This window comes from Panulirus ornatus, chromosome 6, assembly GCF_036320965.1.
Source record: "Panulirus ornatus isolate Po-2019 chromosome 6, ASM3632096v1, whole genome shotgun sequence".
In the NCBI taxonomy this organism is placed as follows: domain Eukaryota; kingdom Metazoa; phylum Arthropoda; class Malacostraca; order Decapoda; family Palinuridae; genus Panulirus; species Panulirus ornatus.
The window spans coordinates 44,651,206-44,676,989 of NC_092229.1; the positions used below are offsets into that span (position 1 = coordinate 44,651,206).

At 41.7% G+C, this 25,784-nt stretch overlaps 1 protein-coding gene across 5 annotated transcripts in view; it reads left to right on the forward strand.

Moving 5' to 3' along the window:
- The window catches only part of LOC139749181 (protein unc-13 homolog 4B-like), a 407,928-nt gene that overhangs the window by 51,074 nt on the left and 331,070 nt on the right, over positions 1–25,784 (forward strand). For all 5 annotated transcript variants that reach the window (XR_011712899.1, XM_071662845.1, XM_071662842.1 and 2 more), the window contains exon 4: positions 16,043–16,151. Coding sequence is in view for 4 of the 5 variants with exons in the window: in XM_071662845.1 (XP_071518946.1) it covers positions 16,043–16,151 (109 nt within the window). In the remaining variant the exon portion in view is untranslated. The remainder of the gene's footprint in view (positions 1–16,042; positions 16,152–25,784) is intronic.

Below are 25,784 nucleotides of genomic sequence, written 5' to 3' on the forward strand. Positions count from 1 at the left end.
CATGAGCATTTTCCATTGACACCTGTTCTCAGGCCCGGCTGCTGATCAAGTTCTCCATACAGTATATCACATTGTTCCTCTTCTGACAAAAGAAAAGGAAAAAAAAAGAATAGGACATTAGAGTGCCGGATAACGAATATGATCATATCGTCCCATTCAAATTTGTGCAAGTACGTAGTAGCCAAAAGTTGAGTGAGCGAAACCCATAAACCTGTCTATAGTCATGCGTTTCGAGCCCTTATCAAACAAAGCACTTACTGTACCTCAAGATCAGTAATAGCCTTGTATCCTGTTCTACTAAGTATCTTTTAACCCTCCATAATGACGTATTGAAATGGCTCCATTTTACTCTAGAGTCTGTAATTATGGGTCTGCAGTGTACAGGAATTACAGCATGTAACCTGCAGTCTCTTGTTATGAGTGGCCTGTTGGCACGTGGGACATGGATGCACCATGTTTATCCAGCTGGTGAGATTGGCCTTCAGCGCGGCCAAAGGGGTTTCAAATTCCAGATCTAACAGTATTTTGCCAAAGCGTCAAAATATGTATTACATAAGTACAGAAATATGTTGAGATATCCCTGACATTTTATCATTTAAAAACGTATGTTATACATGACAAATGTGAAGGTTGATGTCTTATTTTTCCACTTGTGTCGTAGGAAGGTAATTGTCAAGTGTCTCAGATGCCAGATGTTTCAAGCCAGAACCTGGCAGGTTGGGGTATAGATAAATTTGATCCTATGTCTCTTTAGGTTCTTAATATTTTAGTTGGTCTGTGTCATTTTTTATTGGTTTTAGTGCTGGGTCATTCACTGTGACTGAATCGCATTTCTCTGGACTAACCTTCAGTATTGAGCCACTTTTCAGTTAGGTGTGTATGGACGTTTAGTTATTTTTTTGGCATCCAGTGTTATCCTGCATAGTGTACCAGTCGGAATAGTTGACCTTATTTTGATGTTCACGCATTTAAGTAAGCTTTGTATATTACCTGACATAGTTTACTAATCCTTATGATTTTTGTTTAAGTTACCTCTTAGATCCACCTGTGGTTCTTTTATACGAAAGAGAAGAGGAGAGAGAAAGAGATAGAGAAAGCTTGAAAGAGATAGAGAAAGGGTTGAAAGAGATAGAGAAAGGGAGGGTTAGGAAGAGTAGGGGGTGAGAGACAAGAGAATTTAAAAGAAGAGATAGTGGGTAACTTTTTTTCTATTGTTTGTCAATTCTGGTAACTGAGCTGGTCTGTATTACAGTACTTATATTTACAGTATTAGGAGAGAATTCTTTACTCGTGAGGCCGCATCTCTTACATTTTCTTTTCTGTAGAATAACTTTTTCAGCTCTTGTTTACTGCCACAGACTCGTACCTGATGCCATTCATCATCTACGTTGTTGTTATTAAAGCCAATCTTTACAGCTTTTCTAACTTTTTTTTTTAACTAGTGTCTCGTGATCTCTGGTTGCCTCTGTGTGCATGTTTGGGAACATTGCAATTGTTGTCATGTCTCCCCTTTTTACTATATCTATAGCCAGATGGGGGCTAACTTGTGGATTCTAAACCTCACACGGAAACTCAACTCTGTTATTGCTTACCGAACTGGTGAGCTTCCCTCATAGTTCTATAGGCTTCCTTAATATCCATCTGCTTCTCAGCAGACAGTTTGTTTCCTCTCGACGTTTCGTCGGCAGTGGTTATTTGGTGATAGGCTAAATTTAATACCGTCGACTCCCAAGAACCCCAACACGTAGATTCCTCTTGCTTATTTTAAACTGATTTATGTCCTTAGATTCGTGTATCTGTATTCCATCCTCAAAACTTTACATTTGCATTGGGGTGGCTATCATCATCATCCATATATCGGACCAACTTTTAAGAGTTTGTGTTAGTCGTTTTGTGAGTGGATGTTGTCATCATTCCTTACTCCCGAATCCTGACTTTAGCATCATCTGCAAATATATCCGCACGAGTCCAGTCCCTTTGGCAAGGCAGTTACGTACATGACAGAGAACAACCGTCCCATGAGTGGTCTGTGAAGCATACGACTAGTGACCCCAACACACCGTAAGAATACTCAGTCTTAGATGTGTGTCTTGTGTGTCCACCCGTCAAGGAATTTTCATAGGCATTCATGAAAATTCAGCTTCTTACGCATGCTCTTTGTTGGCTCATTGTCAAATGCCATCTGGTAGTGTGATGTACATACAATCCACCCATCCATCTCTTGTGCCCGACGCGAGAATCACTCATAGATGTCTGAGGGGTTACACATAACCTCCCTTTATGGAACACACTTGGGTAGTTCCTCCTTTGCAGGTTACCATTCACTCGCTCTCATCACTTTTTCCAGTTATTTACGGACCTCATCCTTCTGATTATTACTACATGGAACTGTTTTTAACCCGGTGATTTGTAGTTTGGAAACTTCTATGGTTCGGAAGAAAAACGCAAATTGACCGATTTCGGCAAAATTTCTTTTGTTTGGAAAATTGTTACTTTGCCGTCAGCTGCCGTGGTTACTGTAGCTAGTGTCTTATGCGAACTGGTACGTACGCTTTTGGGTTATTGTTGGAATATTTTATTGCTAATGTTAACAAAGAACATACAAAATGATTTATTGAGACAGAAAATAAGCAAAAGTAGAGAATGTTATTGTGTATAACCGGAGGAAAGGTCGTCTGTATGAGCTCAGCGGCGGTCGGCCAGCACCTGACGTAGTGACTCGTATTTGTAAGTAATGTAAGGGTAAGAGAGATGTGTGGTAATAAAAAGTGTGGTTGAGAGAGCAGAAGAGGGTGTTTTGAAATGGTTTGGTCACATGGAGAGAATGAGTTAGGAAAGATTGACAAAGCGGATATATTGTATCAGAGGTGGAGTGAACGAGGAGAAGTAGGAGACCAAATTGGAGGTGGAAGGATGGAGTGAAAAAGATTTTGAGTGATCGGGGCCTGAATATGCAGGCGGGTGAAAGGCGTGCAAGGAATAGAGTGAATAGGAGCGATGTGGTATACCGGGGTCGACGTGCTGTCAGTGGATTGAACCAGGGCATGTGAAGCGTCTGGGGTAAACCATGGAAAGTTTTGAGGGCCTGGATGTGGAAAGGGAGCTGTGGCTTCGATGCATTACGCATGACAGCTAGAGACAGTGTGAACGAATGTAGCCTTTGTTGTCTTTTCCTAGCACTACCTCGCGCGCACGGTGGAGGTGAGTGCCATTTCATGTGTGGCGAAGTAGCAACGGAATGGATGGGGGCAGCAAGGATGAGTGTGTATATATTTATGTATATATCTGTGTATGTATACGTTGAAATGTATAGGAATGTATATGTGCGTTTATGTATATACATGTGCATGGGAGTGGGTTGGGCCATTCTCTCGTCTGATTCCTTGCGCTACCTCGCAAACGCGGGAGACCGAATAAGTATAATAAAGAAAATAATATATTGGTAAAGTGTGTGGAAGAAGAAAGTTAAGAGTAAATGTGAATAAGAGCAAGGTCATTAGGTACAGTAGGGTTGAGGGTCAAGTAAATTGGGAGGTGAGTTTGAATGGAGAAAAACTGGAGGAAGTGAAGTGTTTTAGATATCTGGGAGTGGATCTGGCAGCGGATGGAACCATGGAAGCAGAATTGGACCATAGGGTGGGGGAGGGGGCGAAAATTCTGGGAGCCTTGAAGAATGTGTGGAAGTCGAGAACATTATCTCGGAAAGCAAAAATGGGTATGTTTGAAGGAATAGTGGTTCCAACAATGTTGTATGGTTGCGAGGCGTGGGCTATGGATAGAGTTGTGCGCAGGAGGATGGATGTGCTGGAAATGAGATGTCTGAGGACAATGTGTGGTGTGAGGTGGTTTGATCGAGTAAGTAACGTAAGGGTGAGAGAGATGTGTGGAAATAAAAAGAGCGTGGTTGAGAGAGCAGAAGAGGGTGTTTTGAAATGGTTTGGGCACATGGAGAGAATGAGTGAGGAAAGGTTGACCAAGAAGATATATGTGTCGGAGGTGGAGGGAACGAGGAGAAGAGGGAGACCAAATTGGAGGTGGAAAGATGGAGTGAAAAAGATTTTGTGTGATCGGGGCCTGAACTTGCAGGAGGGTGAAAGGAGGGCAAGGAATAGAGTGAATTGGAGCAATGTGGTATACCGGGGTTGACGTGCTGTCAGTGGATTGAATCAAGACATGTGAAGCGTCTGGGGTAAACCATGGAAAGCTGTGTAGGTATGTATATGTGCGTGTGTGGACGTATGTATATACATGTGTATGGGGGGGGGGTTGGGCCATTTCTTTCGTCTGTTTCCTTGCGCTACCTCGCAAACGCGGGAGACAGCGACAAAGTATAAAAAAAAAAAAAAAAAAAAAATATATATATATATATATATATATATATATATATATATATATATATATATATATATATATTCCTAGACACGTCACACTTATGGTATGTCTAGACAATTTACTGCAGAACGGAGTAGATGATACAAATAAGCAACTGCTAAGACTTAAGAAAGTAATAGACAGTGGTGAATGTTTTTATATAATGAAAGAACAGATGATCCCTTCCTCACCATGAGATCATGCGCGTCAGGCCATTGAAATGATCCCTAACGTATTTACTCGTTTTTTTTATGTGATTAATACATACCCTTTTGCACCTTACACATATGATTCTCTATTGATTACTGCAAAGTGTAATAAAACAATATGTAATAGTTAATGAGAATAAGAAACAAAGCATTATTAGGAAATATATATATTATATTGTACTTAACCGCCGTCTCCCGCGTTAGCAACGTAGCGCAAGGAAACACACGAGGAATGGCCCAACCCACCCACGTTCAATGTATTTACATAAATACCAACACACGCACAAATACATAAATATACATTTCAACATATACATACACAGACATATACGTATATACACATGTACATATCCATACTTGCTGCCTTCATCCATTCTCGTCGCCACCCCGCCACACACGAAATATATATATATATATATATATATATATATATATATATATATATATATATATTCTCCCTAAAATTTAATGATACTCTCTCACCCCAACTCTCATTTGCCCTCTTTTTCACCTCTTGCACCTTTCTCTTGACCTCCTGTCTCTTTCTTTTATACATCTCCCACTCAATTGCATTTTTTCCGTGCAAAAGTCGTCCAAATGCCTCTCTCTTCTCTTTCACTAATAATCTTACTTCTTCATCCCACCACTCACTACCCTTTCTAATCAACCCACCTCCCACGCTTCTCATGCCACAAGCATCTTTTGCGCAATCCATCACTGATTCCCTAAATACATCCCATTCCTCCCCCACTCCCCTTACTTCCATTGTTCTCACCTTTTTCCATTCTGTACTCAGTCTCTCCTGGTACTTCCTCACACAAGTCTCCTTCCCAAGCTCACTTACTCTCACCACCCTCTTCACTCCAACATTCACTCTTCTTTTCTGAAAACCCATACAAATCTTCACCTTAGCCTCCACAAGATAATGATCAGACATCCCTCCAGTTGCACCTCTCAGCACATTTACATCCAAAAGTCTCTCTTTCGTGCGCCTGCCAATTAACACATAATCCAATAACGCTCTCTGGCCATCTCTCCTACTTACATACGTATACTTATGTATATCTTGCTTTTTAAACCAGGTATTCCCAAGGGAAGTGAGTCAGTTGTTGTTCGCTGATGATACAGCGCTGGTGGCTGATTCATGTGAGAAACTGCAGAAGCTGGTGACTGAGTTTGGTAAAGTGTGTGAAAGAAGAAAGTTGAGAGTAAATGTGAATAAGAGCAAGGTTATTAGGTACAGTAGGGTTGAGGGTCAAGTCAATTGGGAGGTAAGTTTGAATGGAGAAAAACTGGAGGAAGTAGTGTTTTAGATATCTGGGAGTGGATCTGGCAGTGGATGGAACCATGGAAGCGGAAGTGAATCATAGGGTGGGGGAGGGGGCGAAAATCCTGGGAGCCTTGAAGAATGTGTGGAAGTCGAGAACATTATCTCGGAAAGCAAAAATGGGTATGTTTGAAGGAATAGTGGTTCCAACAATGTTTTATGGTTGCGAGGCATGGGCTATGGATAGAGTTGTGTGCAGGAGGATGGATGTGCTGGAAATAAGATGTTTGAGGACAATGTGTGGTGTGAGGTGGTTTGATCGAGTAAATAATGTAAGGGTAAGAGAGATGTGTGGAAATAAAAAGAGCATGGTTGAAAGAGCAGAAGAGGGTGTTTTGAAATGGTTTGGGCACTTGTAGAGAATGAGTGAGGAAAGATTGACCAAGGGGATATATGTGTCGGAGGTGGAGGGAACGAGGAGAAGTGGGAGACCAAATTGGAGGTGGAAAGATGGAGTGAAAAAGATTTTGAGTGATCGGGGCCTGAACATGCAGGAGGGTGAAAGGAGGGCAAGGAATAGAGTGAATTGGATTGATGTGGTATACCGGGGTTGACGTGCTGTCAGTGGATTGAATCAGGGCATGTGAAGCGTCTGGGGTAAACCATGGAAAGCTGTGTGGGGCCTGGATGTGGAAAGGGAGCTGTGGTTTCGGGCATTATTGCATGACAGCTAGAGACTGAGTGTGAACGAATGAGGCCTTTGTTGTCTTTTCCTAGCACTACCCCGCACACATGAGGGGGAGGGGGATGGTATTCCATGTGTGGTGAGGTGGCGATGGGAATGAAAATAGGCAGACAATGTGAATTGTGTGCATGTTTATATATGTATGTGTCTGTCTGTGTGTATATATATGTGTACATTGAGATGTATAGGTATGTATATTTGCGTGTGTGGATGTGTGTGTATATACATGTGTATGGGGGTGGGTTGGGCCATTTCTTTCGTCTGTTTCCTTGCGCTACCTTGCAAACGCGGGAGACAGCGACAAAGGAAAATAAAAATAAATATATATATATATATATATATATATATATATATATATATATATATATATATATATATATATATATATATATACGTGTAGGAAGAGAGGAAAGTGATTGGTTCTCAGTGAATGTAGGTTTGCGGCAGGGGTGTGTGATGTCGCCGTGGTTGATTAATTTGTTTATGGATGGGGTTGTTAGGGAGGTGAATGCAAGAGTTTTGGAAAGAGGGGCAAGTATGAAGTCTGTTGGGGATAAGAGAGCTTGGGAAGTGAGTCAGTTGTTGTTCGCTGATGATACAGCGCTGGTGGCTGATTCATGTGAGAAACTGCAGAAGCTGGTGACTGAGTTTGGTAAAGTGTGTGGAAGAAGAAAGTTAAGAGTAAATGTGAATAAGAGCAAGGTTATTAGGTACAGTAGGGTTGAGGGTCAAGTCAATTGGGAGGTGAGTTTGAATGGAGAAAAACTGGAGGAAGTGAAGTGTTTTAGATATCTGGGAGTGGATCTGGCAGCGGATGGAACCATGGAAGCGGAAGTGGATCATAGGGTGGGGGAGGGGGCGAAAATCCTGGGGGCCGTGAAGAATGTGTGGAAGTCGAGAACATTATCTCGGAAAGCAAAAATGGGTATGTTTGAAGGAATAGTGGTTCCAACAATGTTGTATGGTTGCGAGGCGTGGGCTATGGATAGAGTTGTGCGCAGGAGGATGGATGTGCTGGAAATGAGATGTTTGAGGACAATGTGTGGTGTGAGGTGGTTTGATCGAGTGAGTAACGTAAGGGTAAGAGAGATGTGTGGAAATAAAAAGAGCGTGGTTGAGAGAGCAGAAGAGGGTGTTTTGAAGTGGTTTGGGCACATGGAGAGAATGAGTGAGGAAAGATTGACCAAGAGGATATATGTGTCAGAGGTGGAGGGAACAAGGAGAAGAGGGAGACCAAATTGGAGGTGGAAAGATGGAGTGAAAAAGATTTTGTGTGATCGGGGCCTGAACATGCAGGAGGGTGAAAGGAGGGCAAGGAATAATGTGAATTGGAGCGATGTGGTATACCGGGGTTGACGTGCTGTCAGTGGATTGAAGCAAGGCATGTGAAGCATCTGGGGTAAACCATGGAAAGCTGTGTAGGTATGTATATTTGCGTGTGTGGACGTATGTATATACATGTGTATGGGGGTGGGTTGGGCCATTTCTTTCGTCTGTTTCATTGTCCTACCTCGCAAACGCGGGAGACAGCGACAAAGCAAAAAAAAAAAAAAAATATATGTGTGTGTGATCGGGGCCTGAACATGCAGGAGGGTGAAAGGAGGGCAAGGAATAGAGTGAATTAGAGCGATGTGGTATACCGGGGTTGACGTGCTGTCAGTGGATTGAATCAAGGCATGTGAAGCGTCTGGGGTAAACCATGGAAAGCTGTGTAGGTATGTATATTTGCGTGTGTGGACGTATGTATATACATGTGTATGGGGGTGGGTTGGGCCATTTCTTTCGTCTGTTTCCTTGCGCTACCTCGCAAACGCGGGCGACAGCGACAAAGCAAAAAAAAAAAATATATATATATATATATATATATATATATATATATATTTTTTTTTTTTTTTTTTTTTTTTATACTTTGTCGCTGTCTCCCGCGTTTGCGAGGTAGCGCAAGGAAACAGACGAAAGAAATGGCCCAACCCCCCCCCCATACACATGTACATACACACGTCCACACAAGCAAATATACATACCTACACAGCCTTCCATGGTTTACCCCAGACGCTTCACATGCCTTGATTCAATCCACTGACAGCACATCAACCCCTGTATACCACATCGCTCCAATTCACTCTATTCCTTGCCCTCCTTTCACCCTCCTGCATGTTCAGGCCCCGATCACACAAAATCCTTTTCACTCCATCTTTCCACCTCCAATTTGGTCTCCCTCTTCTCCTCGTTCCCTCCACCTCCGACACATATATCCTCTTGGTCAATCTTTCCTCACTCATTCTCTCCATGTGCCCAAACCATTTCAAAACACCCTCTTCTGCTCTCTCAACCACGCTCTTTTTATTTCCACACATCTCTCTTACCCTTACGTTACTTACTCGATCAAACCACCTCACACCACACATTGTCCTCAAACATCTCATTTCCAGCACATCCATCCTCCTGCGCACAACTCTATCCATAGCCCACGCCTCGCAACCATACAACATTGTTGGAACTACTATTCCTTCAAACATACCCATTTTTGCTTTCCGGGATAATGTTCTCGACTTCCACACATTTTTCAAGGCTCCCAAAATTTTCGCCCCCTCCCCCACCCTATGATCCACTTCCGCTTCCATGGTTCCATCCGCTGACAGATCCACTCCCAGATATCTAAAACACTTCACTTCCTCCAGCCTCTCACCATTCAAACTCACCTCCCAATTGACTTGACCCTCAACCCTACTGTACCTAATAACCTTGCTCTTATTGACATTTACTCTTAACTTTCTTCTTCCACACACTTTACCAAACTCCGTCACCAGCTTCTGCAGTTTCTCACATGAATCCGCCACCAGCGCTGTATCATCAGCGAACAACAACTGACTCACTTCCCAAGCTCTCTCATCCCCAACAGACTTCATACTTGCCCCTCTTTCCAAAACTCTTGCATTTACCTCCCTAACAACCCCATCCATAAACAAATTAAACAACCATGGAGACATCACACACCCCTGCCGCAAACCTACATTCACTGAGAACCAATCACTTTCCTCTCTTCCTACACGTACACATGCCTTACATCCTCGATAAAAACTTTTCACTGCTTCTAACAACTTGCCTCCCACACCATATATTCTTAATACCTTCCACAGAGCATCTCTATCAACTCTATCATATGCCTTCTCCAGATCCATAAATGCTACATACAAATCCATTTGCTTTTCTAAGTATTTCTCACATACATTCTTCAAAGCAAACACCTGATCCACACATCCTCTACCACTTCTGAAACCACACTGCTCTTCCCCAATCTGATGCTCTGTACATGCCTTCACCCTCTCAATCAATACCCTCCCATATAATTTACCAGGAATACTCAACAAACTTATACCTCTGTAATTTGAGCACTCACTCTTATCCCCTTTGCCTTTGTACAACGGCACTATGCAAGCATTCCGCCAATCCTCAGGCACCTCACCATGAGTCATACATACATTAAATAACCTTACCAACCAGTCAACAATACAGTCACCCCCTTTTTTAATAAATTCCACTGCAATACCATCCAAACCTGCTGCCTTGCCGGCTTTCATCTTCCGCAAAGCTTTTACTACCTCTTCTCTGTTTACCAAATCATTTTCCCTAACCCTCTCACTTTGCACACCACCTCGATCCAAACACCCTATATCTGCCACTCTGTCATCAGACACATTCAACAAACCTTCAAAATACTCATTCCATCTCCTTCTCACATCACCACTACTTGTTATCACCTCCCCATTTACGCCCTTTACTGAAGTTCCCATTTGCTCCCTTGTCTTACGCACCCTATTTACCTCCTTCCAGAACATATATATATATATATATATATATATATATATATATATATATATATATATATATATAATTTATTTATTTATCATACTTTGTCGCTGTCTCCCGTGTTAGTGAGGTAGCGCAAGGAAACAGACGAAAGAATGGCCCAACTCACCCACATACACATGTATATACATACACGTCCACACACGCACATATACATACCTATACATATCAACGTATACATATATATATACACACACAGACATATACATATATACACATGTACATCATTCATACTGTCTGCCCTTATTCATTCCCGTTGCCACCCCACCACACATGAAATGACAACCCCCTCCCCCGCATGTGCGTGAGGTAGCGCTAGGAAAAGACAACATAGGCCGCATTCGTTCACACTCAGTCTCTAGCTGTCATGTGTAATGCACCGAAACCACAGCTCCTTTTCCACATCCAGGCCCACAAAACTTTCCATGGTTTACCCCAGACGCTTCACATGCCCTGGTTCAATCCATTGACAGCACGTCGACCCCGGTATACCACATCATTCCAATTCACTCCATTCCTTGCACGCCTTCCACCCTCCTGCATGTTCAGGCCCTGATCACTCATAATCTTTTTCACTCCATCTTTCCACCTCCAGTTTGGTCTCTCACTTCTCTTCATTCCCTCCACCTCTGACACATATATCATCTTGGCCAATCTTTCCTCACTCATTCTCTCCATGTGACCAAACCATTTGAAAACACCCTCTTCTCCTCTCTCAGCCACACTCTTTTTATTACCGCACATCTCTCTTACCCTTTCATTACTTAATCAAACCACCTCACACCACATATTGTCCTCAAACATCTCATTTCCAGCACATCCACCCTCCTCCACACAACTGTATCTGTAGCCCATGCCTCACAACCATATAACATTGTTGGAATCACTATTCTTTCAAACATACCCATTTTTGTTTTCCAAGATAACGTTCTTAACTTCCACACATTTTTCAGTACTCTCTGAACTTTCACCCCCTCCCCAACCCAATAACTCACTTCCGCTTCCATGGTTCCATCTGCTACCAAATCCACTCCCAGATATCTAAAACACTTCCTTTCCTCCAGTTTTTCTCCATTCAAACTTACCTCCCAGTTGACTTGCCCCTCAACCCTTCTGTACCTAATAACCTTGCTCTTATTCACATTTACTCTCAGCTTTCTTCTTTCACCCACTTTACCAAACTCAGTCACCAGCTTCTGCAGTTTCTCACCCAAATCAGCCACCAGCGCTGTATCATCAGCGAACAACAACTGACTCACTTCCGAAGCTCTCTCATCCACAACAGACTGCATACTTGCCCCTCTTTCCAAAGCTCTAGCATTTACATCCCTAACAACCACATCCATAAAGAAATTAAACAACCATTTATTATACTCTGTCGCTGTCTCCTGCGTTAGTGAGATAGCGCAAGGAAACAGATGAAAGAATGGCCCATCCCACCCACATACACATGTATATACATAAACGAACCACATGCACATATACATACCTATACATTTCAACGTATACATACACAGACATATATACACATGTACATATTCATACTGACTGCTATCATCCATTCTCGTTGCCACCCCACCACACATGAAATAGCACCCCCCCCCCATGCGCGCACTCGAAGTAACTCTAGGAAAAGGCAACAAAGGCCACATTCGTTCACTCTGTCTTTAGCTGTCATGAGTAATGCACCAAAACCACAGCTCCCTTTCCACATTGAAGCCCCATAAAACTTTTCATGGTTTACCCGAGACATTCACATGCCCTGGTTCAATCCTTTGACAGCACGTCAACCCCGGTATACCACATCATTCCAATTCACTCTATTCCTTGCACGCCTTTCACCCTCCTGTATATTCAGGCCCCGATCACTCAAAATCTTTTTTACTCCATCCTTCCACCTCCTGTTTGGTCTCCCACTTTTCCTCATTCCCTCTACCTCTGACACAGATATCCTCTTTATCAATCTTTCCTCACTCATTCTCTTCATGTTACCAAACCATATCAATACACCCTCTTCTGCTCTTTCAACCACACTCTTTTTATTACCACACATCTCTCTTAAACTTTCATTACTTACTTGCTTGCTGCCTTTATCCATTCCCATCGGCACCCCACCACACATGAAACAGCATCCCACCCCCAGCGAGGTAGCGCAAGAAAAAGACAAAGAGGCCACGTTTGTTCACGCTGAGTCTCTAGCTGTCATGTGTAATGCACCAAAACCACAGCTCCCTTTCCACATCCAGGCCTCACAGACTTTTTCATGTTTTGCCCCTGAAGCTTCACATGCCGTGGTTCAATCCATTGACAGCATGTCGACCCCGGTATACAACATCACTCCAGTTCACTCTATTCCTTGCACGCCTTTCACCCTCCTGTATGTCCAGGCCCCCATCACCCTTTCGTTACTTACTTGATCAAACCACCTCACACCACATATTGTGCGTAAACATTTCATTTCCGACACATCCACCCTCCTCTGCACAACCCTACCTAGAGCCCATGCCTTGCACCCATATAACATTGTTGGAACCACTATCCCTTCAAACATACCCGTTTTTGCTCTCTGAGATAATGTTCTCGCCTTCCACACGATCTTCAATTTTCCCAAAACCTTCACCCCCTCCCTCACCCTGTGACTCACTTCTGCTTCCATGGTTCCATCACTGCTAAGTCCACCTTCAGATATCTAAAACACTTCACTTCCTCCAGTTTTTCTTCATTCAAACTAACCTCTTAATTAACTTGTCCCTTAACCCTAGTGAACCTAATAACCTTGCTCTTATTCACATTTACTCTCAGCTTTCTTCTTCAGCCACCAACTTCTGCAGTTCCTTACCCGAATCAGCCACCAGCCCTGTATCATCAGCGAACAACAACTGACTCACTTCAAATGCCCTCTTATCCAAAACAGACTGCATACCTGGCCCTATCTCCAAAACTCTTGCATTCACCTCCTAAACCACCCCATCCATAAACTAATTTAACAACCATGGAGACATCACGCACCCCTGCCACAAACCAACATTTACTGGGAAACAATCACTTTCCTCTCTTCCTACTTGTACATATGCCTTACATCCTTGTTAAAAACTTTTCACTGCTTCTAGCAACTTACCTCCCACACCAATATACTCTTAAAACCTTCCTTAAAGCATCTCTATCCAACCTTGCATATGCCTTCTCCAGATCCATAAATGCTACTTACAAATCCATCTGTTTTTCTAAGTATTTCTCACATACATTTGTCAAAGTAAACACTTGATCCACACATCCTCTACCACTTCTGGAACCACACTGGTCTTCCCCAATCTGATGCTCTGTACATGCCTTTCCCCTCTCGATTAATACCCTCCCATATAATTTCCCAGAAATACTCAACAAACTTATGCCCCTGTAATTTGAACACTCACCTTTATCCCCTTTGCCTTTGTACAATGGCACTGTGCATGCATTCTGCCAATCCTTAGGCTCTTCACCATGTTCCATACATGCATTGAATATCCTTACCAACAACATAGTTACCCCCCTTTTTAATGAATTCCACTTCAATACCATTCAAACCCACCACCTTACCGGGTTTCATCTTCTGCAAAGCTTTCACTCTCTTCTCTGTGCTTTAAACCATTCTCCCTGACCTGACCCTCTCACTTCACACTCCACTTCGACCAAAACACCCTATATCTGCCACCCTGTCATCAAACACGTTCAACAAACCTTCAAAATGCTTACTCCAACTCCTTCTGACTTCATCACTACTTGTATGTACCTCCCCATTTGCCCCCTCTACCGATGTTCCCATTTGTTCTCCTGTCTTACGCACTTTATTTACCTCCTTCCTAAACATATTTTCATTCTTCTTAGAATTTAATGATACTCTCATTCCCCAACTCTCATTTGCCCTCTTTTTCACCTGTTGCACCTTCCTCTTGACCTCCTGCCGCTTTCTTTTATATCTTTCCCAGTCATTTGCATTACTTACCTGCAAAAATTGTCCAAACGCCTCTCTTTTCTCTTTCACTAACATTCTTACTTCTTCATCCCACCATTCACTACCCTTTCTAATCTACCCTCCTCCCACCTTTCTCATGCCACATGCATCTTTTGTGCAAGCTATCACTGCTTACCTAAATACATCCCATTCCTCCCCCATTCCCCTTACATCATTTGCTCTCACCTTTTGCCATTTTGCACTCAATCTCTCCTGGTATTTCCTCACACAAGTCTCCTTTCCAAGCTCACTTACTCTCACCATTCTCTTCTCCCCAACATTCTCTCTTTTTTTTCTGAAAACCTTTACAAATCTTTCACCTTTGCCTCCACAAAATCGTGATCAGACATTAACATCCAAGAGTCTCTCTTTTACACGCCTCTCAGTTCAAATAATTGAATAATGCCCTCTGGCCATCTCTCCTACTCACATATGTATACTTATGTATCTCTTTTTTAAACCAGGTATTTCCAATCACCTGTCCTTTTTCAGGACACAAATCCACAAGCTCTTCACATTTCCATTTACAGCACAATGTACACCAATTATACCCTCAACTGCCACATTACTCACCTTTGCATTCAAATCACCCATTACTATGTTTTGTTTTTTCCTAGCGTTACCTTGCGCAGGGTGGCGACAGAAATGGATGAAGGATGCAAGTATGAATGTGTACATGTGTATATATGTATATGTCTCTATATATATATGTATGTATATGTTGAAATGTATAGGTATGTATATGTGTGTGTGTGTGGGTGTTTATGTATATACATGTGTATGTGGGTGGGTTGGGCCATTCTTTCGTCTGTTTCCTTATGCTACCTCGCTAACACAGGAGATGGCGATTAAGTATGATGAAAGATAAATATAGATATAGCGTTAGTGGGATGGCCTGGATTAAAGCCTCGGCTGCCTGTGCTGTCTCAGCTAACAGAAAAAAATGTATATATTTATACATCTATTCTTATAGAAAAATAAGACTTACCATTAAGAGGGGATACTAATGCCTTACACTGGAGCTAAGGGTTACGCCAACCAAAAAGGATTAGGAGCTGTTGCTCTAAGATATCACAATATTCCTTTCAGCAACCTCACAAACTGCCTCCAAGAATAATTGATTTGATCAATATTCTAATTTCTTTCTTTTTTGAAAAAAAAGTTTTTACCTGACATCTTCCCTAGTTTAAGACTGCATTTTTGAGTTATTTTGTTAGATGATGATAATGGACTCCTCAACATTGGTTTTATCCCATAATACTGCATGAAATATATTTCAAGAGAAAATATAGCAGTAACAAGTTATCAAAAGATAACATTAACCATGATTATGTTATTCAAGATAGACACTGTTCTTGTTGAGCCATCCAGTATGTTGACAATGGATTAACTTCATTTTTAATGACTGTCTATAGCAGCAATTCAACAGAAAATGTCTCATAATCTTATTTGATCTCTTAGGAACAGTAGTAGAAGGTCCTATGTTGCAAATTAGGGGGCTGCCACACTGACAATCTTTCTGTGATATTTTTGGCTAGTTGAGGGAGTATCAGACAGGTAATTATTTTTCCTCTTTCTCCTTCTAACAGACACCAGCCATCCATACTGCATTGTGAAAGTGTCAGGCTGCAGTGAAATCTTCAAGACCAAAGTTCTCAGTGACACACTCACACCATCATGGGAGTTGCAGTTTTCTATGTAAGATATCATATGTTCAAGGTTGCATTATGTGTTCTTTGGGTTAATGGTACCATTTGTTCCATGTGTTGACTTTATTTGTTTATGTTGGATACTGCATGTTTTCAGGTTAGTTCATTATACCTTGGTATTGTTTGATTGTATTCTATCTGTTCATCTGTCTATCTATCTATTTATTTGTTTATTCATATCACTGATGGCCATTCCCATAGGGGACTTCCATCAAGGGAGTGGCCATGGCACCAGCGTCTCCACTTATCGCTATTCTTACATGTCTCCAAGCATTCTTTTCCCATTTCTCTCCTTCCAGTACTTTTCCAGTCGATTTTCCCGTGTCACAAATGGTCTTTCTCTCACATCAACCCCTTTAATCATACTATGTTACACTGTTCTTGTAAACTCCTTGTCTTGCATTTTTTTCTACATGCCCAAACCACCTCAATTATTACATTTTACATACTCTTCTGGTCCAAAAAGCATTCTCTTTGTATTCCATGCCACACGAGATCTCTCATACACTCCTTTGTTGCTTTCTTCATTTCATTTCATAATACCTTACTTTTCCACTGTTGGATTCTTTACCTCTGTTACTTATCTTTAAGTCTGATAATTATGTTAATTTATAAGGTAGGCTATTAGACCTAGATTCATGCATGCTTCTTGACGTGTATGTCACGTGGATAATAACTGTAGGAATACATATACCCCCTTACGTACTTTTGATAATTGATTAGACTTACAACACAAACCAGGTCTTAGCTATTCTTGTTTGTAGTGTTTATCACACTGGACCATATTCTGGGAGGGCCATACACAGATTTTTTTCTTCCATTGAAAATCCAGGACACTGGATTTGCCAGGGAGGCTGATTACCACTCTCAAGAGTTACTGTAGGTATTTGTTCTGGATATTCTCCTGGATTAGCATAACTAGAGACTGTGGGTGATCTGTCTTTGTTAGTTTCCTTCATGGTTAAAGAAAAGTTAATGTGAATGGTAATCTAAGTTATTTTAATGTCCACAGAGGGTTACTGAATGTTTTCTTTATGTTACCTGAGATGAAACTGGAAACTGAATGCCTGAGTCAGAATTGTCTTATTTATGCAGTCTATCTGTCTATTTATCTATCTATCTCTATCTATCTATCTGTCTGTCTATCTATCTATCTACCTGTCTATCTATCTATCTATCTATCTATCTGTTTATATATATATATTATTTTTTTTATTATACTTTGTCGCTGTCTCCCGCGTTTGCGAGGTAGCGCAAGGAAACAGACGAAAGAAATGGCCCTAACCCCCCCCCCCATACACATGTATATACATACGTCCACACACGCAAATATACATACCTACACAGCTTTCCATGGTTTACCCCAGACGCTTCACATGCCTTGATTCAATCCACTGACAGCACGTCAACCCCGGTATACCACATCACTCCAATTCACTCTATTCCTTGCCCTCCTTTCACCCTCCTGCATGTTCAGGCCCCGATCACACAAAATCTTTTTCACTCCATCTTTCCACCTCCAATTTGGTCTCCCTCTTCTCCTCGTTCCCTCCACCTCCGACACATATATCCTCTTGGTCAATCTTTCCTCACTCATTCTCTCCATGTGCCCAAACCACTTCAAAACACCCTCTTCTGCTCTCTCAACCACGCTCTTTTTATTTCCACACATCTCTCTTACCCTTACGTTACTCACTCGATCAAACCACCTCACACCACACATTGTCCTCAAACATCTCATTTCCAGCACATCCATCCTCCTGCGCACAACTCTATCCATAGCCCACGCCTCGCAACCATACAACATTGTTGGAACCACTATTCCTTCAAACATACCCATTTTTGCTTTCCGGGATAATGTTCTCGACTTCCACACATTCTTCAAGGCCCCCAGAATTTTCGCCCCCTCCCCCACCCTATGATCCACTTCCGCTTCCATGGTTCCATCCGCTGCCAGATCCACTCCCAGATATCTAAAACACTTCACTTCCTCCAGTTTTTCTCCATTCAAACTCACCTCCCAATTGACTTGACCCTCAACCCTACTGTACCTAATAACCTTGCTCTTATTCACATTTACTCTTAACTTTCTTCTTCCACACACTTTGCCAAACTCAGTCACCAGCTTCTGCAGTTTCTCACATGAATCAGCCACCAGCGCTGTATCATCAGCGAACAACAACTGACTCACTTCCCAAGCTCTCTCATCCCCAACAGACTTCATACTTGCCCTTCTTTCCAAAACTCTTGCATTTACCTCCCTAACAACCCCATCCATATACAAATTTAACAACCATGGAGACATCACACACCCCTTCCGCAAACCTACATTCACTGAGAACCAATCACTTTCCTCTCTTCCTACACGTACACATGCCTTACATCCTCGATAAAAACTTTTCACTGCTTCTAACAACTTGCCTCCCACACCATATATTCTTAATACCTTCCACAGAGCATCTCTATCAACTCTATCATATGCCTTCTCCAGATCCATAAATGCTACATACAAATCCATTTGCTTTTCTAAGTATTTCTCACATACATTCTTCAAAGCAAACACCTGATCCACACATCCTCTACCACTTCTGAAACCACAATGCTCTTCCCCAGTCTGATGCTCTGTACATATATATATATATGTATATATATATATATATATATATATATATATATATATATATATATATATATATATATTTTTTTTTTTTTTTTTTTTTTTTTTTGCTGTCTCCCGCGTTTGCGAGGTAGCGCAAGGAAACAGACGAAAGAAATGGCTCAACCCACCCCTATACACATGTATATACATACGTCCACACACACAAATATACATACTTACACAGCTTTCCATGGTTTACCCCAGACGCTTCACATGCCCTGATTCAATCCACTGACAGCAATTCAACCCCAGTATACCACATCGATCCAATTCACTCTATTCCTTGCCCTCCTTTCACCCTCCTGCATGTTCAGGCCCCGATCACACAAAATCTTTTTCACTCCATCTTTCCACCTCCAATTTGATCTCCCACTTCTCCTCGTTCCCTCCACCTCCGACACATATATCCTCTTGGTCAATCTTTCCTCACTCATTCTCTCCATGTGCCCAAACCATTTCAAAACACCCTCTTGTGCTCTCTCAACCACGCTCTTTTTATTTCCACACATCTCTCGTACCCTTACGTTACTTACTCAATCAAACCACCTCACACCACACATTGTCCTCAAACATCTCATTTCCAGCACATCCATCCTCCTGTGCACAACTGTATCCATAGCCCACGCCTCGCAACCACACAACATTGTTGGAACCACTATTCGTTCAAACATACCCATTTTTGCTTTCCGAGATAATGTTCTCGACTTCCACACATTCTTCAAGGGTCCCAGGATTTTCGCCCCGTCCCCCACCCTATGATCCACTTCCGCTTCCATGGTTCCATCCGCTGCCAGATCCACTCCCAGATATCTAAAACACTTCACTTCCTCCAGTTTTTCTCCATTCAAACTTACCTTTCAACTGACTTGACCCTCAACCCTACTGTACCTAATTACCTTGCTCTTATTAACATTTACTCTTAACTCCTTTACTCCTATATATATATATATATATATATATATATATATATATATATTTTTTTTTTTTGCTTTGTCGCTGTCTCCCGCGTTTGCGAGGTAGCGCAAGGAAACAGACGAAAGAAATGGCCTAACCCACCCCATACAGATGTATATACATACGTCCACACATGCAAATATACATGCCTACACAGTTTTCCATGGTTTACCCCAGACGCTTCATATGCCCTGATTCAATCCACTGACAGCACGTCAACCCCGGTATACCACATCGATCCAATTCACTCTATTCCTTGCCCTCCTTTCACCCTCTTGCATGTTCAGGCCCCGATCACACAAAATCTTTTTCACTCCATCAGAGCATCAGATTGGGGAAGAGCAGTGTGGTTTCAGAAGTGGTAGAGGATGTGTGGATCAGGTGTTTGCTTTGAAGAATGTATGTGAGAAATACTTAGAAAAGCAAATGGATTTGTATGTAGCATTTATGGATCTGGAGAAGGCATATGATAGAGTTGATAGAGATGCTCTGTGGAAGGTATTAAGAATATATGGTGTGGGAGGAAAGTTGTTAGAAACAGTGAAAAGTTTTTATCGAGGATGTAAGGCATGTGTACGTGTAGGAAGAGAGGAAAGTGATTGGTTCTCAGTGAATGTAGGTTTGCGGCAGGGGTGTGTGATGTCTCCATGGTTGTTTAATTTGTTTATGGATGGGGTTGTTAGGGAGGTAAATGCAAGAGTTTTGGAAAGAGGGGCAACTATGAAGTCTGTTGGGGATGAGAGCTTGGGAAGTGAGTCAGTTGTTGTTCGCTGATGATACAGCGCTGGTGGCTGATTCATGTGAGAAACTGCAGAAGCTGGTGACTGAGTTTGGAAAAGTGTGGGAAGAAGAAAGTTAAGAGTAAATGTGAATAAGAGCAAGGTTATTAGGTACAGTAGGGTTGAGGGTCAAGTCAATTGGGAGGTGAGTTTGAATGGAGAAAAACTGGAGGAAGTGAAGTGTTTTAGATATCTGGGAGTGGATCTGGCAGCGGATGGAACCATGGAAGCGGAAGTGGATCATAGGGTGGGGGAGGGGGCGAAAATCCTGGGGGCCGTGAAGAATGTGTGGAAGTCGAGAACATTATCTCGGAAAGCAAAAATGGGTATGTTTGAAGGAATAGTGGTTCCAACAATGTTGTATGGTTGCGAGGCGTGGGCTATGGATAGAGTTGTGCGCAGGAGGATGGATGTGCTGGAAATGAGATGTTTGAGGACAATGTGTGGTGTGAGGTGGTTTGATCGAGTGAGTAACGTAAGGGTAAGAGAGATATGTGGAAATAAAAAGAGCGTGGTTGAGAGAGCAGAAGAGGGTGTTTTGAAGTGGTTTGGGCACATGGAGAGGATGAGTGAGGAAAGATTGACCAAGAGGATATATGTGTCGGAGGTGGAGGGAACAAGGAGAAGAGGGAGACCAAATTGGAGGTGGAAAGATGGAGTGAAAAAGATTTTGTGTGATCGGGGCCTGAACATGCAGGAGGGTGAAAGGAGTGCAAGGAATAGAGTGAATTGGATCGATGTGGTATATCGGGGTTGACGTGCTGTCAGTGGATTGAATCAGGGCCTGTGAAGCGTCTGGGGTGAACCATGGAAAGCTGTGTAGGTATGTATATTTGCATGTGAGGACGTATGTATATACATGTGCATGGGGGTGTGTTGGGCCATTTCTTTCATCTGTTTCCTTGCGCTACCTCGCAAACACGGGAGACAGTGACAAAGCAAGAAAAAAAAAAATAAAAAAAATAAAAAAAAAAGAGTATGGTTGAGAGAGCAGAAGAGGGTGTTTTGAAGTGGTTTGGACACATGAAGACAATGAGTGAGGAAAGATTGACAAAGAAGATGTATGTTTCAGAGATGGAGGGAAGAAGGAGAATTAGGAGACCAAATCGGGGGTGGAAGGATGGTGTGAAAAAGATTTTGAGCTATCAGGGCCTGAACATGTAGGAGTTTGTAAGGCGTGCAGGGGATAGAGTGAATTGGAACATTGTGGTATACCGGGGCTGATGGGCTGTCAGTGGATTGAACCAGGGCATGTGAAGCATCTGGGGTATACCCTGGGAAGGTCTGTGGGGCCTGGATGTGGAAAGGGAGCTGTGGTTTCGGTGCATTTCACATGACAGCCAGAGACTGAGTGTGAACGAATGTGGCTTTTATGTCTGTTCCTAGCGCTGCCTCACTGGAGGGGGGGATGCTTTTTCGTGTGTAACGGGGTGGCGATGAGAATGGATGAAGGCAGCAAGTATGGATATGTGAATGTGTATGTATATGTTGAAATGTATATGTATGTATATGTGTATGTGTGAATGTTTATGTATATACATGTGTATGTGGGTGGGTTGGGCCATTCCTCGTCTGTTTCCTTGCACTACCTGCTAACGCGGGAGACAGCGGTTAAGTATAATAAAAAATACATATATATGTCGAATGAGAAATTCTAGTTTAAGAAAGAGGCGTGGTAATGAGAGTGTGTATGAGTCAGCTGAATAGGGTGTGCTGCAACATTTTGTACATGTGGAAAAGATAAGTAAGAAGAGAGTAACTAAGAGGGTATACATGTTGGAAATGGAGGAAACCATGGTGAAGGTGGGTGGCAGGATGTAATGAAAAGTATATTGAGTGTTTAGTGCCAGAACATGCAGGAAGTTGTGAGACACACAAGGGATAGAGCAGATTGGAACAGAGTGGGGTTTAGGGGACGACATGTTGTCATTGGGCTGAACTACGGCATATGAAGTGACTACATGAAACCACAGAAAAACTTGTGATACCTAGTTGTGCATAGAAAGCTGTGGTTTTGGTGCATTATGTGTGACATTTACATAGTGGATGTGAGCAAATGAGGCAATTTTTCTTTCTGTTCCTAGTGCTACCTTGCTAATGCAGGAAATGTTGAACAAGCATAAAAAGGAATCCCCAATTCTAAGACAGTATCCAGTTTATTGACTAACCCTAAGAGGAGGATGAAGAGCTAAGTAGACTGCAGTCTACTTTGTAGGTAGATTGATTTAATCTCCATGAAATTCACATGTGTTAGATCACACTGGCTTTAGATGTTATTTATTTACCTTTCTTAAGCTTCAGCTACTGGCTGTTCAGTGTTGTCTATGTGTGCATCATGCCGTAGATTGATTTTGCTCGTGTATTTTGGTATCTTTTTATACTAATGTTTGTTTTCCTAATTTTGTATGATTTGTATCTGTCTACTTGGCCATCTTTCTATCTAAATATATGTTTGTCTCTGTTTATCTATCTATCATTCTAAAAACAGTGTAACCACTCAATATAGTGATAATTCAGCCACAACAGTGTTGTTGATTAAAGGATTTCGTAATTAAGAAGGATTGGCTTCTTGAACATAACCTTTGATAGCCACTCTCCTTGGCTATTTCCCAAGGAATATCAAATTATATTTTCTCCTGTTTGTAAGGAACATGATGGCACACTTTTGATGAAATGAAATATGTAGGACATACACAGGTGCCTTATCCAGACTACTACAGAAGCATGTGGTGTACAACTTCATTTTACACAGAATACAATATATATCTATTTAGCTATTTTTGTCCCTGATGTGCTTGCATACACCATTCCATGTATTCTTCCCCATTTATCTCCCATTTTTCTCCCTCAGTACTCTTTCACCCTATTTTCCTATCTCCCTCAGTACTCTTTCACCCTATTTCCCTATCTCCCTCAGTACTCTTTCACCCTATTTCCCTGTGTCACAGATACTCATCATCTCACACCAACTCCTTTAATTGTACTATGATACACTCCTTGTAAACTCCCCATCTTGCATTCTTTCCATATACCCAACCCACCACAGAGCATTGTTTCACCCACAGTTAGATAAGAGAAATTGAATACAGCAGGTGATAGCAGAAAGTATACTGAACTATTGTTTCCTGTACTGTACATGAAGGTAAAAAGATGTATATTTATTGTACTGTGCTCTTTTGCCGTTGTTGTTGAATTGATGTAGGTAGAGGGTGAATGATGGTCGTGCCCCAGGTTTCTCCACACCTACAGTAGGACAGTGGATTATCTAAGATCATTTCTGGGTGTTCAAGAGTGATCCTGGTGGAGTCATACATATTCGGTTGGCATTCTTACAATACCTCTTAGACGATACAATACAGTACATCACAGAACCTGTAGTACAGTTATTACAGAACCTGTAGTTAGATAAATTACATAACCTACCTTACAGTAAACCACAGAACCTACAGTACATCATACAATAGAACCTTTTGTACAGCACTCTACAGAACCTGTAGTGCAGCAGACTACAGAAACTGCAGTACATCACACTTTAGAACTTTTAGTACAGTACACCTGAGAACCTGTAGTGCAGTAAACTACAGAATCTACAATACATCACACTACAGAACCTGTATTACAGTACACTACAGAACCCCTAATACAGTACACTACAGAACCTGTAGTACATACACTACAAAACTTGTATTGTACACTATCGAACCTGTAGTACAGTACACCACAGAACCTGTAGTGCAGTAAACTACAGAACCTGCAGTACATCACACTACAGAACCTGTAGTACATTACACTACCGAACCTTTAACACAGTACACTACAGTACCTGTAGTACATACACTACAGAACTTTTTGTATTGTACACTGCAGAACTGCAGAACCTGTAGTACAGTACACTACAGAACCTGTAGTGTAGTACACTGTAGAACCTGTATTACAGTACATGACAGAACCTGCAATACAGTACACTACAGGACCTGCAGTACTGTACACTACAGGACTTGCAATACAGTACTTTGCAGAACCAGTTGTACAGAAGCTGCAGTACAGTACACTACAGAAGCTGCAGTATAGTACTCTACAGAAGCTGCAGTATGGTAGACTACAGAACCTTTAGTACACCACAGAACCTGTATTACAGTATCTATAGAACCTGTAGTGTAGTACACTACAAAAACTGCAGTATAGTACAGTACAGGAGCTGCAATACAGTACACTACAAAACCTATTGTACTGTACAGTATACTCCAGAACCTATAGTACAGTACACAACAGAACATTTTGTGTAGTACACTAGAACCTGCAGTACAGTACACTAAACAGTACAAAACCTATTGTACTGTACAGTATACTCCAGAACCTATAGTACAGTACACAACAGAACATTTTGTGTAGTACACTAGAACCTGCAGTACAGTGCACTAAACATGTAGTACATTATGCTACAGAACAAGACTGGTACAGTGCCCAATTAAAGAAATGATAACGGCTAATAACCTTATATAGAAATTCAGGTAAATTTTATATCAAGAATGTCTTCTATTTATAACCCAGAGTCTAGAATGGGCAACATTTTAACCATGAGCCTCCCCACCCTCTGCATTATTTGTGCTATCTCTGCACAAGAATAGGGTGAAAATCATATTGCATGAACAAAAAAGGTTGTGTATCAGCATAATGCAAGATGGCGTATGGTTCTGCATTATTTCTAAAACACATAGAAAATCATAATGATTTTAGTAAGTAAAATGGTAAGTAGACTATAGAATTTTGACATTTCTCAAACATTTGAATACTTTTGTAGTAGTATATGATTGGGATAGGGGGGAAAGAAAACTTGCCATGTATTCCCTGCATGAAGTAATTGGCTACTAAGAGAGGTAGGAGCAGGGATTGCAAATTCTTTCGTGAATCCCAGTTTCTAAAAGTTGTAGGAGTGCTCATCCTTCTGAAAGATTCAGGCTGGGGTGTCTGAATGTGTTTGGATGTTATCAAGATGAGAAGAAGAGAGAGAGAGGTAATATGTTTAAGGAGAGGAACTTGGACATTCTTGCTTTTAATGAAACATTGCTCAAGTGTAAGGGTGAAGATTGGAAGTGGATTATGAGAGCTGGGTAATTACAGTAATCAACAGCTTGAATGTTATTCAGTCTAATCTTTACTAATTTTGGGGTGCTGAGCATAGTGGCAGTATCACCACCAGTGAGGTTAGGTAGTGGTACTACTGCGGTAG